The sequence below is a fragment of the Sclerotinia sclerotiorum genome, genomic scaffold (assembly GCF_000146945.2).
Source record: "Sclerotinia sclerotiorum 1980 UF-70 scaffold_5 genomic scaffold, whole genome shotgun sequence".
Taxonomy (NCBI): domain Eukaryota; kingdom Fungi; phylum Ascomycota; class Leotiomycetes; order Helotiales; family Sclerotiniaceae; genus Sclerotinia; species Sclerotinia sclerotiorum.
Genome location: NW_001820831.1, coordinates 1501746 through 1515992, shown reverse-complemented (window position 1 = coordinate 1515992; position 14247 = coordinate 1501746). Strand labels below are relative to the sequence as shown.

Here is a 14247-nt window from a genome sequence, read left to right as displayed (position 1 = left end):
CTTTTGTGAACATTTCTTATCATGGGGCAGTCTCCGGAATGAAAGGAACGGCAATATATTTTTAGAGTGTCGGACTTTTTCGAGTATTTCCACGTATACCGAAGCTACCAACGGATGAAGTGGGGGAAGACTTCGGAATAACTTCTAAAGTAGGAGTTAGAAATTTTTAGTCTCTCTACTCTATCGTATAGATAGTAATCATTTCCTTTTAAGGTTACAGGAAGCATCAACTTCTTCACCTTGATTAACGACGCGCCTGGAATTCATTTGCTTCATACGTCTCCACCATATCCACCTTCTCCACATGATCTGCAATTGGGATGTTTCTCTTAAACGCGGGGTGCTTATTTTAGAGCATTTTGGTGTAGTTCGTCAATATTAAGCCTAAATGTGCGACATGGGCATGTCCACCCACTATCGCCCCTTTAATACCCCGAAAACTTAATCTGACATCAGCCTAAGACATCTGGAAATTGAAATACCGAAAGTGCGGAGTCCCACAACGTTCCTCCAGTTGCATCGGGGACAGATTGAGTTCTCTATTTCTAGCGGAAAAACGAAGTTTATTAATTGACATTAACGAGCTAGGAGAAATTGATATGGAGTTCCAATTGGAGCGGGTGGAAGATCAGGCGAAGCTTATGTCTTGACTGTTCGAACTAAGTAGCCAATAATTCAAATGCTGTACTATCAGCATTACATTTAGGAAAGCTTATATCCTGTCATCGATCGACGTCGAATCAGCTTCTTTGTGCTTTTGATATCCTGCTTCAGAAACAATGGCAACTTTTAAATATCTCAGCAATTTTCTAATTGCCATTTCCTTCTTTGTCCTTGCCATAGATGCAACCCCTCTAGTGCACAAGAGAGCTGGTCGAACCAGCGCTCCAGCTGGGTGTCTAACTGTTAGAGGAAGCGGTACTCACTCCGGCGAATATAGCACAGTTGGAGCTGCATTGAGTGCCCTTGGATCTTCGAAATCAGCCGCATGTATTTTCATATATAGTGGAACATACAACGAGCAACTTACGATTAAATATGGCGGGAACCTCACCGTCTATGGATACACTACTGAGTAAATCCCTCCCTCGCTGTTTTTTTGAGGCAGCAACTAATTCATGCCAGTATTGGAACATATAAGAGTAACACAGTAAAGATCACTCATGGTATCAACTCCACTACTATAGGCTTGGATGCTAGTTCCACGGCGAACATCGTGAGCGCAAATTTCAAGGCGTACAATGTTGACTTTGCAAATACTTATGGGGCCGGTGTTCAGGTTTGTTTCTGTTCAAGCTACCTTATACTTTAAGGATTGAATGACTGATGTGCTTCGCTTTAGGCCGTGGCCGTAACCGCCAATGGAGATCAGCAAGGTTATTATGGGTGTTCATTTACCGGCTACCAAGATACTTTATATGCCAAAGCAGGCAAGCAATACTACTCCAATTGTTACATTGAAGGTATTCTCCCAAATCATCTGATGAATACTCGTTGTATTTGCTAATGATGATAGGTGCTGTTGATTATATATTCGGTGATGCTGCAGCTTGGTTTGGCGAATGTATGTTACTTTCAGAACAATCTGATAATCAAACACAAAGTAGCAGAATATTCTGACACATAATTCTAGGTACAATTGCTTCGAATGGAGGAGGTGCTATCACGGCGAGCTCAAGAACACTTAGCAGTGACAGCGGCTGGTATGTCATCGACAGCTCTACTGTAAGAAAACACAAGAAAACTCGTCGGCTCAAAACAAACTCTAATATCTCCTAGATAACCCAAGCAGATGGTTATAGCCTGACAGGAAAAGTCTATCTCGGACGACCATGGAGAGCCCTCGCTCGTGTAATTTTCCAAAATTCAGTCTTGACCGCAGTGGTAAATCCAGCTGGTTGGACTACTCTTGCTGCTGATGCTACACCGTACGTCTCTATTTCCCTGCTTCTCACGGGTAAGACTAACATGCTTTAGGATATTTATGGAATATGCCAATACGGGAGCTGGTTCAAGCACATCTGCTAGGGTTTATGTGAGTACAATAGCTATGTTGCTGAGTTGGGAAGAGTTACTTACTATAGTTATAGGAAACTGCTGCTACGGGTACGGTTAATAAGAACACATTGTGGGGAAATACTTGGGCTTCTTGGGTTGATACTTCGTATTAAGTTGAGGTATAGTGAGAGGCTTTTGGAAGACTTTTGGTCAAATGTGTTCCTTATTCCGTATTGAACTAGTTAGCCCTAATGGTCTGAAAAACTTGTGATTATCTAATCAGTGAGATGAGCTATGCTAAAGGTAGGAATGGGATGGTTATCGCAGCCGATAAACCACAGAGGATTTCAACCAGACAAAAGAGCTAAGCTTGATAAGCCTAGAAACCAAATAATAAAAATTGAGCTTGTTGAAAGACTTCAACAATTCGTCTAATGTGCCAAGCCTTGTTGAATGTGAGATGATCAGTAACTAGTTCCCCATAGTGATCATTTCTTCTATTGGCGCACAACAACCATATCCATAGAAATGCTCACCAGTTCCCGTATCTTTAACACGGCTTTATCAAGCGCTTGTCTATAATCTTTGCTATTCCCAAGCGATTCCTCGAAACGACATAATCTAAATGCTTCAGACCCATAAGAGAATTATCCGTGACATGTCCCTCAACTAATCAGTGCATGGAAGCCGGACAGTCTGCGCAACGGGGCTCCGCGGGGCGGATTATTGCTTTGGTGGTGTAATCCGCGGATAACCCATTTGCGGGGCGGGTTATTGGAAAATCTGAATGGGTAATCCGCAGGGTGTTTATTTGCGGATTATCTGCGGATTATTCGGGTTATAGGTCTAATGGATCACCCGCGAGACGGGTATTCCATGGATATCCGCAACCCGCGGATTATTTTGCGCAGCCTAAAGCCGGATACTGTCTACGACTCTTAGGATCTCGTTGGGTGTGTGTATATATCTGCACGGTTGGAGATCCATCTGATAAACAGGAAGTAATTGAGTAGTTCTTAATGTGCTTGATGTTGAAGTTGGATGAATAGGTTACTTACGCGATTTCCAGGTCACTCTTCTTGCACATCTCTTGTAAAATTCTTAAAAATGACTCCGTATTTTTCTTGGGAGTGAGTTCGTTTGGAATGTGGGCGCAGTTGCAGAGTCCATTTTATCCCACTGCAAATATCCTCCTGGTTCTATCATTCCAAAACCTATGATTAGCTGCCAAACTCCCAACCCCGCCGAGCTGTTATGAAGTTTTCTCAACGTAGCAATGAGATTGTCTAGCAAAACTCTTTGATATCCCCTCTTTACAACAATCTTGAAAGCACAATATGCACAATATAAAATTTCCTGTTCAAATGGTATGTCAGGAAACTTTCCAAACGCATCGAATTTCCCAAAGCTCGGGATAGAGGGAAGATATTCCTTCGCTGGGAATCATTCATTGGACATATCAAATCCATCATTATCCATGAAATTGCCCTTTGGAAGATACCTTTTGGGACAATTCTAGAAGTCAGTCCCGTCTGTGTCGTGTCGTTTATCTGTTGAGGGGAATCAAAACTATGTATTATCGATCCTAATATTTGCAATAAAGAATAAATCTTTTTCCCTGGGAGTTATGAGGACGAGGATAGAGGGATGATTTACTTATCCTAAGTGCATATTCCCAAGCAGATGTTTAAACATGAAGTCCGTATACTTATATTTACCTAAGCCTTTCTAGAGGTCCCACATTAGATGTTGGGGTTGTAAATACCATGCGAAATCTCGGAATCCACGACAAATATGTAATCCTCCTGAACGGTTCTCTCTTTCATTGTGATCTGACATTGTGTATGTTGGTACCTAAGTAGGGGACTGAGGATACACTAATGATAACTTTTAAGTCTACTTACGGCAGAACTAAGTGAGTTTTGAGAGTTAGAACGTGATCCTGCCAACCTTAATATGGTGCTAAATTTTCGTTTATTAAATATCCTTGCGTATTTAAATGTCGGGACCAGGAGCTCGATGACCCGGCTTTGGATTAGATCGTGACTAGTGCCATGTATAGTCACGAAATCTCTCCTTATTGTTCTCGCAAAGAGACAGATCTAATACTGAAAATCCTCATCTTAATTAACACTGCTTTTAGTATTATGCTGTGGTAAAAGAAAATGGTTGAGAACTTCCAAACAACTTTCTACTTCAGGCAGCGATTTTATGGTTGCAAGAACATGAACAAGAAGTCTTCATCTATCCAAGGGAGCAGAAACATGATCGATCTAGTGTAAAACCATGTTAAATGACGGCATAGAATATCCACTTGAGCGATGAGTGCCAGGCGGGAATCCAAGCACATCCGCATGGACCTTGAATCAAGGACCCGGACTCACACTCGGGCAGATCCGTGACTAACCTCCTCGGCAGGATATTTGATGTTCACTCAGATAACAGATAAGGTTCATAAGCTCACCTTTTAAAGCACATTTCCAATTTATAAATCTTGTGCCGCTGTCAGAGCACCGAATGATCATCGAACCATGTTATTTATGAAAGAACCTCCACTTATCAGGTACTCTAGGATTTTGGAATAAGTCCCATATTTTTAGGGCTGCGCCGCATCCGCTTTGATACGGGCGATTGTGCTCAGCTATAAACATTGCAAAGTCAAATCTAAATATACATACCTATGTACATTCACCCGCGAGAAACGACAATCCGAACAAGGTTTGCGGCGGATGTCAAGTCCCGAACTTCGAACTGATCCATAACCTCATTCCAAAAGTAAATGCAGCTTTGAACATTTGAATGAAAGCTTGATGTCATTGATGCCCTATGCTCGCGAATGTCCATCTGACTTCGTTAGGTGGACAAAAGGGACAGAGAATGATGAAATTCAACTAATTAGACAGAACTATTCCCAATTTCCCCGTCCCATCGCTTGTGGCCTTTTACCCTTATCAGCCCGAGTCTTTCAAGCGCACCCATGGTTATAGCGATGACGTTAGCCTGTGTGTGCAGAGACAAGAGTATTGATAGCGACCTTTTAAAACGCACAAATTTTTCTTCCTGAAGCCTACATCGCACAAATATGGAAGGTATTTTTGTACGGCAAGCAATTGAAGGTGCTCTCCCTCCACCTACTGGAGTAACTCCAAATTTCGTTAACCCGCCGAGCATTGCCAAATACAACGTTATCTGTCAAATTGTTTGTATGCCAGTGACTACCGTGTTCGTCTGCATACGGTTGTACACAAGATGTTTCATCCATAGAAAGATCACCGGGGATGACTGTAAGCTTTCCTATCTTGTGCTTTTTGATGGCAACTGACTTGGGAAGATGCTTGCATAGTTGCTTGGGTGAGTCGTCCATTGTGATGGTATTGAAGCTCCGAGTAAAGGCTAAATACAAATATAGCTGGGTTCCCTTATATATTCTGGAATGGCATTATCATGTGAGTGCCCAAGAAAGAGAGGCATGCATAACAGCTCTGACACAATTTAGTGAACCAATATGGCGCTGGAATGCATCAATGGGACGTTCCAGCTGCAGATATCAAAAAGTTTGGAAAGGTATGTTAAAGAAACGCGAGAAGCAAACTAATCGGTCTACTAACGCCTTGAGTCAAGCTGGTTTATATGACTCAGATGTTATACGGGCCGGAAGTCTTTGCTACCAAGGTCACCATTTTGCTCCTCCTCTCTCGAGTCTTTGGCGTCAAAGAAAATATGTTGTGGGCAGTGCGCGTTTTAATTGGCTTCATGGCACTTTACTATGTTCCTGCAACAATAGTAAAAATGTTCATATGCTGGCCTGTCGCTCATTTCTGGGATCCTCTAGCTATAAAAGGCAGTTGTCTTAACGAAAATTCAATATACCTCGCGGACTGTGCCATGAGCATTATTAGTGATATCACTATTTTGTTTCTACCAATATCAATGATTTGGAGGCTGAAAACTCGCACAATGCGAAAGATCGGGGTTTCGGCCGTGTTTGGCGCTGGTATCCTGTAAGTACCCTCCACTATTACTGACACAATCTGACAATTTCGAGCAGAGCTTGTACTGCAAGTGTCTTGCGCCTGTATGAAACACTTCATCTTGGTGGTACCCTAGATAAGACTTATGGACTGGTGCCAATACTCCTCTGGAGGTAAGTTGATTTTCCTTTCCATGATAATTGAGTATTGGCTCATCTACATACACAGTATCGCTGAGATCAACATCGGCATCATCTGTGGCTGCTTACCGATCCTTCCCTCCTTTATCAAGAAGACCTTCTCTGCGATCCCAGATTCCAATGATTCCACAGAGAACGGCATTTATTGCCGTATGGAACGGATGTCGAAACCGAAGCGCGATATTGATGATTCGATAATGCAAACGCAAACGAGGCCGGAAGATTCGAATGAAAGGCTACCATTGGGGCAATCTACAATTGTACAAGTGAACTTGGGCGATAATACATGGCAGGGCGGCGGTATAATGAAAATGGTAGAAATCGATCAAAGGATATGACAAGCTGAATCATTTTCATGGCAGTACTTTGACTCTTGTAGTTAATCAGGACCTTGGCTGCAGCTTCGCAGCAAATTTCCTATGCTTTTGGTGAGCCAAATGAATTGGCTTCCAAGACTAATGGAAAAGTTTTCTCATGTGTAGTGGTCGACGATTCTATGATAACATGCCGTGAGGTAAGGTTGTGGGCTTTTAAAGCTTATACAATTGTTTTATCGTGTTTCTCTGAATGATTAACAAAGGCATTTGCTCGCCTTCGCCTGCTATCCTCCAGCCAAATTGTAATCCAGCCAGGTCTCAAGATTTGTGGTGTTCCCCCTTCTCACCCTTATGCGTGGTTTTGCGTATCGCTGAGAAGAGTATATAGCTTTTGTCGAATGTCATGGTATTTTCTTGGGTTGAACCAATAGGTAAGTCGTACGACAGCTACAATTCCGTTTGCTAGAAGGCTGTTCATTGATTTCCGCGTGGGATAATGGTCGACTTCTTCCTTGAGCTACAAGCCTGAGCTCCGCTTTTCACAGACTTCAAGAATTTTCCATCTTCTCATCCATCAATCTCGTCATTTCATCCTCCTCCTCAACCTTCTTATGACCATTACTCGTACCATTAGTCGGACCCAGCCCCCTATTCCCTAATTCCTCCGTAATATCATGTCTGCTAACCATCACTTTCTGACCAAATATTTCTTTTCCTTTCCGTGCCACCCCTTCTAAACTCCTCATTCCTACTACCAGAAATCCCAATTCTTCCCTCTCAACATCGAATACCTCCCACCACTCATCTTCTGGCATCTTGACACCCTCTTCCTTGGCCGCTAAATATATTGCCGCTACTGCTAATGCGCATGGCTGATGTGTCAAATATAGCATCTGCGGACTCAGAAACGCTGTATTCAGGTATTTTATTGTTTTCTTCGCGACTTCCTTCCCGCTACCACTTTTATGTGCTGATGAAAAAACATCGAGAGTTTGAAGATACGTAATCGCGAGTGGATGTGGAAGAGCGACGTGTGTATTGAAACCTAGAGCATTCAAGATTTGGCCTTCAATATTGAGAAGTCGTGTGCGGTAGGTTACATACGCAGATTCGGAAAGATAGTAGGATGACGGATCATTTTCAGATATTTGAGAAGTCGTGAGAGACGCGGATTGGGAGAGGAGGTAGGCATATACATTTGTTATGCTGCGAAAAGAACGAGGAGAGGCGGAAACTTTGGCGGTTAGATAGAGGGTGGCTGCTGATACGTCCTGGAAATGTTATTTCATGAAATTCATGGCGCACGGCATGTCAATTGATCACTCACACTGAACTCATATTGCATCAAATCATCTACAAGCCAATATCTATAGAGAAGGACATTCGCTTGAGCTGTGATATCCTGAGGAAGTCGAAGGAGAATGCCTGCAGCTTGTGTAAGTCGCGCGGTGTAGAATCGAATGCTGTCTTGAAGCTCGACCGGGAGTTTATTGTTAGAGGAATTCTGGTACAATTGTTGAACCGTTACCAGAGGATTGTAAAGATGTGACATGGTTGCTTGTTGTAAACAAATGTTGATGTCGAGATTCCAAGGTTGAGGTCCGGGTTCTCGAAGTTGCAGCCTTTCGCGCAAGGCTGCAACTTTTCAACAACGAACCTCCATCTCTCTACGACTTGCAAGAGACACTCTTGAAACATTAAGTCTTTTTTCTTGATATCTATCAATTATTGCTAGAGCTGAGGACTTTACATTTTTAGCTCAAATATCAGTCAAAGATTTCCAGTGGCTAGATGCTGAGAGCTAGCTCTTGCTAGGTATACAAAATTACCCTTGAACAGAGGAAAACTGACTATTGTACTTAGTTACCCGAGAAGCCCTCTTGGTTCATTTCCCTGCTTGTCAAAAAGTCGAGAATAATATCAACCGCCCATTCAACAGTATTCTCGACTGTGTCATCGACAGTGGTTCTTACAAACACTCCATTGATGTATTCCTTCCCGGTCTCTTTCAACAACCAACCGAACGAATCCTCATAACCTTTCCAAACAACCTCGTCAAAGTATCCTTCCGATTTCCACATTTGGCCAGGATGTCTTCCACCGGCGGGAAAATCAACATACGGAAATCTGCTCATTCTTCTCTGCTTAGCAACATCCTTGCTGGTAGGCAAGAACAATCTAATATCAAATTCCTCCATCAAAGCTTCCTTGGACAAGATTCTTTCTTTCTTCATTCTTGTCACCTCTTTCTCCTTGAACGTAAAGTCTTCCTTAGCTATCATTTGCAAATCTTCAGGAACCTCTGCAGAAAGCTCTCCAGTGTTTTCAAGGAACTCCACGTCTCCATGCTTGGGAGGCATGGGTTTTCCAAATAGCAAAAATCCTTCCACAAAGACCCATCCATTGATATTACCTAAAACGTTTCCTTCGTACCTGGAAGAATGCTTGATTGTTGTCAATGCCGAGTGTTCTTTGATTTTCTTGCGCATGCTTGTGATCACCCTGGAATATTGCTCCACAAGTTTCTTCTTATCTGCATCTTCTTTGAATCGAGTGATCTTTTCTGGTTCGGCTTTTTTGATTTGCGTGGCTTGAACTTCTCGAAGTAGATTGGCAAAGTCAACCGCTTCCATACAATCTGTGTTTGGCCCGACAACTTGTACAATACCTTCTCCTATTGCGCCAGTACCAGAGTAGGTGTAGACTGGCTTTTCATCTCTCTCGATAATGCTTTTTTTAATGAAATTTTTGTCGTTATTAGTGCTATTGAATTGGACAAATGGACAGTGTGCCTTTGGAATGAAGAAAGAATCCTGATGAATAGTGGTTGTGAAAGGGATGATAGCTTGTGAATTGTCTAGATTGTCTTTCGCCGACTCATGTGGAGAACTGTTTTCTGTTGATTTGTTTGTAGCTGAGAAAGTAGAAAAGATTTCTGAGAGTAGTAAGGCTAGTGTTGTTTTACCTGATGAGGTACATCCTGAAATAGCTACAGTGAGCACTCTTGGAGCAGAATGGTTAATATCCTCGGCCTTCTTAATTTTGTGTAATTTTCTGTTGTCCAACCTCTTTAGCACTGTAACAGAGGAAGAGTTTTTTTGTGGTTGGCGTGGATGATGAAAAGGTAGGTTTGTGGATGAAAAACCTAGATGCTCCATTTTTCGAGATCTCGATCTAAAACGAAAACTGTAGAGATCGAAGATTGAGCTGGACTGTCTTGGGCCAAGGATAGCAAACTTTCTTAAGACTTGCATTACTTGAAGTTTATGTGTCAAGGAAAAATGTAAATATGATAGATAAATCCTAGTTACCTCTTGTGAAGAACCGGAACAGCAATGATGTGATAGTAGTTGCGGTTTTCCAAGAGTTGGCTATAAATAAGAATTGTGTTTTAGACGAGGAGTCATAGTAAGGCGGCTCTTGAATAAGGAGAATTAAATTTTGACTAGTGTTTGCTCCTTTGGAGAGTGAATAAGGAAAATGAAGCTCTCAAGGTACCACTTTGTATGAATGGTGTAGCGTGAGAGCCGTAAGTAAATATGATTATTCAGGTCCTATCAACGCCTACTCCTTATTTTCTATTGACACTTCCACAAATCACTTGAAGGAAGGTCAACACATGTCTTAGTCCTCAAAATTAATTGTTATGCTCAGTCACTCGATTTATCAACTTCTTCAAGTTTCCACTGTCCTCCTCCTGTCAATAAGGATTCCCGAGTTGTTTCACAGTAGCTTTCTTTATTGTGAGCCACGCCAGTAGTTTTTCTTTTAGATATATGAGCTAGATTCATTATAATCAGCTCTGTGTCTATGAAAAATGAATAGGCTGCGCAGTCGAGTATTCTCAACACTACCTGTCTTAATCCTATAACCCAGGCACCAATGAGAAGCGGGAAAAAGCTAGCTAGAAGCAACTCAAGCTACATGTTCAGGATTCCCAAGTGTGAGATTGAGATGTAAGCTTCGTGCAACATTACCGTGGGCCAATTTCGCCGTCACTAAACTCTACACTAACATGTCTGAGAGACAAAGCTTCATCTTCATTCAACATTAAGATATTAAGATGAGATAAATATTATAGAAAGAGGAAGAATGTACACAACAACGAGGCGAGCGAGTCGCGAAGAGAAAGAGACCGATGGTGGATAATGGCCTGATTAAGACGTTTGTAGTCATGCCCATCCCATCTCTTTCCCAACAAAATTTCCTCTTATTTATTCGTTAATGAATTTGACATGAGTATATCCTTGGACCACAATGTTACTAATAGATAGATTCACAAGCCCATTGCCGATAATTCCTCTATGGGTATGTCACATAGAGGTGTCGGGTCAATAACACGCAGTCACCAACCACATCATAAAAACTATTTCATTTATCTGTACCGAGCTATTCAAAGATACTTGGTCTAGACAGCCACTCATACCATAATGAATCACCATTGAATTCCTGTTGCGGAGATTACCACAACTCTGAATCATCATGCTTTCCCTCATTCATGAAGGAGTTCCTGCATGATTGGTTTGCCCGCAGACTGAAAATAAAACTATCGGTTGGCTTTTTGGAGGCTGTGCGAGTTGAAGTAAAGGTAGAAAGATAATGATAGATTTTCAGTTGAAAGCCTGGCTCTTACAGTGATAGCGCCTAAGGCCCATACAAAATCCACCTCAGCAGAGCTCTTCACCTGAATACTACCGGGCTAGGAATATGAGTCGCTACAAGGAAAGGGTGCTGTAATGCAACCAGATGAAGGGATGCCATTTGGGTGAGGGGAGAGAATGTATCGAACACCCAATAATCGCGACCGTTCCTGACAGCAGAAACGTCATAATAAGTCAATCCTTGCCAGCCTTGGAGTTGTATCTCAACACTAATCTTGGAAGCAATTCGATCTTTTTATGGAAATACAAATTTGAATAATTGATTTTAATTAAATCGGATAATATTAGTATTTGGAAGAAATATATGTTTTAGAATTGAATAATAAATCTAATTTTGAGGAACGGTTATGTTACGAGGTTTGCCGTCTAGATCACGTGGAAGTGCTCTAGGCTCTCGAGGTGGTTTATAACTAGGCGTCAAGCAGGGACTTAAGTAATGACAGTGATGCAATTCGTAACTAATAGTAGAATATACTAAATGATTGATCTTGAGCACGAAGCTCTATACAAAGGGAATCCATCTTGATTATATAGACCTTCGTGCCTCGTTAAAAACCGATGGCTATAAACCCGACAATTCGATCACCGCAAAACCGATCTCGATTTGTCGGTTTCTTGATCATGTGATCAAGAACGTGACCTATGTTACTGTCCGACGTAACATCTTGTTGTTACTTAAGTCCCTGCTTGACGCCTAGTTATAACCCTAGCTCGAGAGTCTAGAGCACTTCCATGTGATCTAGACGGCTACCCTCGTAACATTTATATTGTAGTATTATATCAATTGAATTTAGATGAATTTTAATAATAGATTTTTAATAATTAATTTAATAAATAATTTTAAAATATAAATAAATATAAATTAGAGAGCGAAGTTTATATAGAAATTTAGGGAAAAGATAGTTCTATAGGGAAAAGTAGATTGGTATAAGATATATAAGAGAATGAGGTGGTGTTTACATTTTAACGATTAGGCGGCTAAATTCTCCCCTTAGTCAATTAGATCGGAGCAGGTTCCTAATAGTTGGGACGTCAGTCGAAAAAACAAAATTCCTGATGTGATCGGAATAATTGGAATGTTGAGGCTTTTTTAGAACTCGATACTACAGTCAAAGATACACATCTTCTGGGGCCCAGCTTAGAAACTCGATTTGACAATTCTTCAGACTGAAGGGGGAATGAAGATCATTATAACTTTCTAGAAGCTTTGATTATGACTGTATTAGCCCTTACTCCACACTAGTGGTTTATCAGATTCTGGTGATAGATGTGGCAATGTCATGGCACAGTATGATGCCAGATTCTTAGGATCTACACGCCCCCACACCACGCAAGATCTAACTTCCTGCTACGTCGTCATTACTACTCTGTGTTTTTAGATTATCGAATAAGAAGCTGTATTACGGGAACCAGCAATGTCTAAAATAGGAATGCCAAAAATAATCAGATATGCAACAGAATGACAAACCAGAGCTAGCAGTGCCAAGAGCTTCAGACGCAACAGATTTTAAGCAACTTTTTGTAAAACGCCAGACTCTTCCTCACGGATACAGAAGCTAGTATAATTATCACAGAATTATAGATATCAAAAGCCAAAACTCTAACAATTTGACCCGAAACTTTAGGTGTGGTCAGTTATTCCCACTCAAGGAACGCAACCCATTCCGATCCACCCCCTAATTTTAACCCCCCACTAGCTGAAGCTAACCGAAGACACAAACCTCCACAAAACACAAATCATGAAATCGACACATCCTCAAAACTCCAATAACCAACAACGAAGATACAAGAATTATATTCAGCGCTTGATATTGGAAAAATAACCCAAATTTTGACAATAAATGAAGAATGTGGCAATTCATGGCCAAAAAATCTAAAATGTTAATGCAACAACGGCGAATCGAACGCCGACCTCCACCTTGGAAGGGTGGAATCCTGACCATTGGACCATTGAAGCTGGAAGAGCAGAGAGAATACTCGATTTGATATTGTAGGACTAAATTTTTGACGATATATTATTATGGAATTGGAAGGTGGGGGTTTGTGGAGCCAAATGTGTTGGTGCACATCAAATTAGTCATACCCATGCTTCAATATCAGGAACTTAGAATCAGAATGGTAGGACTACAACTTTTACAGCCTGTTGACAAAAAGGTTGTTATATGCTACGGAGGAAGGTTATGAAGAGCGTTTAGATAAATTTTGGAAGGACTCTTCTCGGTAGAGTACCTTCTCAACTGGTCATGAACGCTCACTGGCAGTTTCCTAAAGTTAGAAACTTTCTGCTAATATTTTCCATGGTTTCTTTCCGAATATGAGGGTAGTTTTCATATTTTGCAAAATAAATAATTCATACTCTACTTTTCGAAAGCATGCATGATACATTTATTACTTACGTATGAATATTGGTTGATAAGGTTGATCCCCCTTCATACATTTGAATTTATAAGCCGGGGTCTAATTTATCAGCTCCCAACAAGCATTTTTGGCTACTGGCTTCTTTACCTCTCGACAGATTTACACGTGTTTCCTTCGTACTACTTTTACTGTCGGGTCGCTTGCATCAATTGTTCACAATGATGATCCTTCAAGGTCACCGTTCCAACTCCTTGTCCTCGCAGGAAGAATACAAAATTTCTGAGTCTCAACAAGCCAACCAATTCCCTCGAAAAAACCTCAAACCATGGGCACGCGATCCGCCTTACAATTCCCCCCGAGAAGCTAATCTCACACCTTTCAACACCATGCATATGCCTCGTCTAGATTCACCTGGTGGTCAAGAGCGACGCTCGCACATACCTATCTGGGAGCCTCTGTACATGGAAGATACTCCATATCAAAAAGAACAGGGCGGTAGACGTCAGAGTAGTATGTCGTTGGAAACCAATAGCTTGAAAGTAGAATTGAAGAATCCCTTTGCCGCAGCGGATGGAGATGATGGTATAGATCATGGTTGTTGTGCTTGGAAGTTGTGTTTGACGTTTATGACTGCCAACTGGATGTCTCGTGCAATGTGAGGTAATGATTTGGGTGTTATGGTCTGCTTAATAATTTGGTATTCGGATGAAATGGAGAGAAAGGTCACTACACGTATCAGATC

General features: G+C 41.5%; 4 protein-coding genes and 1 non-coding gene across 5 annotated transcripts; 3 read left to right on the top strand and 2 right to left on the bottom strand.

Moving 5' to 3' along the window:
* Positions 1–779: 779 nt before the first annotated feature.
* Positions 780–2171, top strand: SS1G_04551 (hypothetical protein; the record flags this gene model as incomplete). Its single annotated transcript, XM_001594693.1, has 8 exons — positions 780–1075; positions 1126–1279; positions 1343–1463; positions 1517–1564; positions 1634–1725; positions 1780–1928; positions 1978–2035; positions 2091–2171. 8 exons carry the CDS (start codon positions 780–782, stop codon positions 2169–2171), a joined length of 999 nt encoding a protein of 332 aa, XP_001594743.1.
* A 2909-nt stretch (positions 2172–5080) lies between these two features.
* On the top strand, positions 5081–6507 carry SS1G_04550 (hypothetical protein; the record flags this gene model as incomplete). The annotated part of the gene is made up of 5 exons (XM_001594692.1): positions 5081–5282; positions 5495–5562; positions 5620–5999; positions 6047–6142; positions 6198–6507. 5 exons carry the CDS (start codon positions 5081–5083, stop codon positions 6505–6507), a joined length of 1056 nt encoding a protein of 351 aa, XP_001594742.1.
* Positions 6508–7034: 527 nt separating this feature from the next.
* On the bottom strand, positions 7035–9644 carry SS1G_04549 (hypothetical protein; the record flags this gene model as incomplete). The annotated part of the gene is made up of 3 exons (XM_001594691.1): positions 7035–7757; positions 7814–7953; positions 8354–9644. 3 exons carry the CDS (start codon positions 9642–9644, stop codon positions 7035–7037), a joined length of 2154 nt encoding a protein of 717 aa, XP_001594741.1.
* A 3388-nt stretch (positions 9645–13032) lies between these two features.
* Positions 13033–13104, bottom strand: SS1G_14646. The gene has a single exon. It is a non-coding gene; the product is annotated as a tRNA-Gly (tRNA).
* Positions 13105–13891: 787 nt separating this feature from the next.
* SS1G_04548 (predicted protein) lies at positions 13892–14164 on the top strand (the record flags this gene model as incomplete). Its single annotated transcript, XM_001594690.1, has 1 exon — positions 13892–14164. One exon carries the CDS (start codon positions 13892–13894, stop codon positions 14162–14164), a length of 273 nt encoding a protein of 90 aa, XP_001594740.1.
* Positions 14165–14247: the final 83 nt, after the last annotated feature.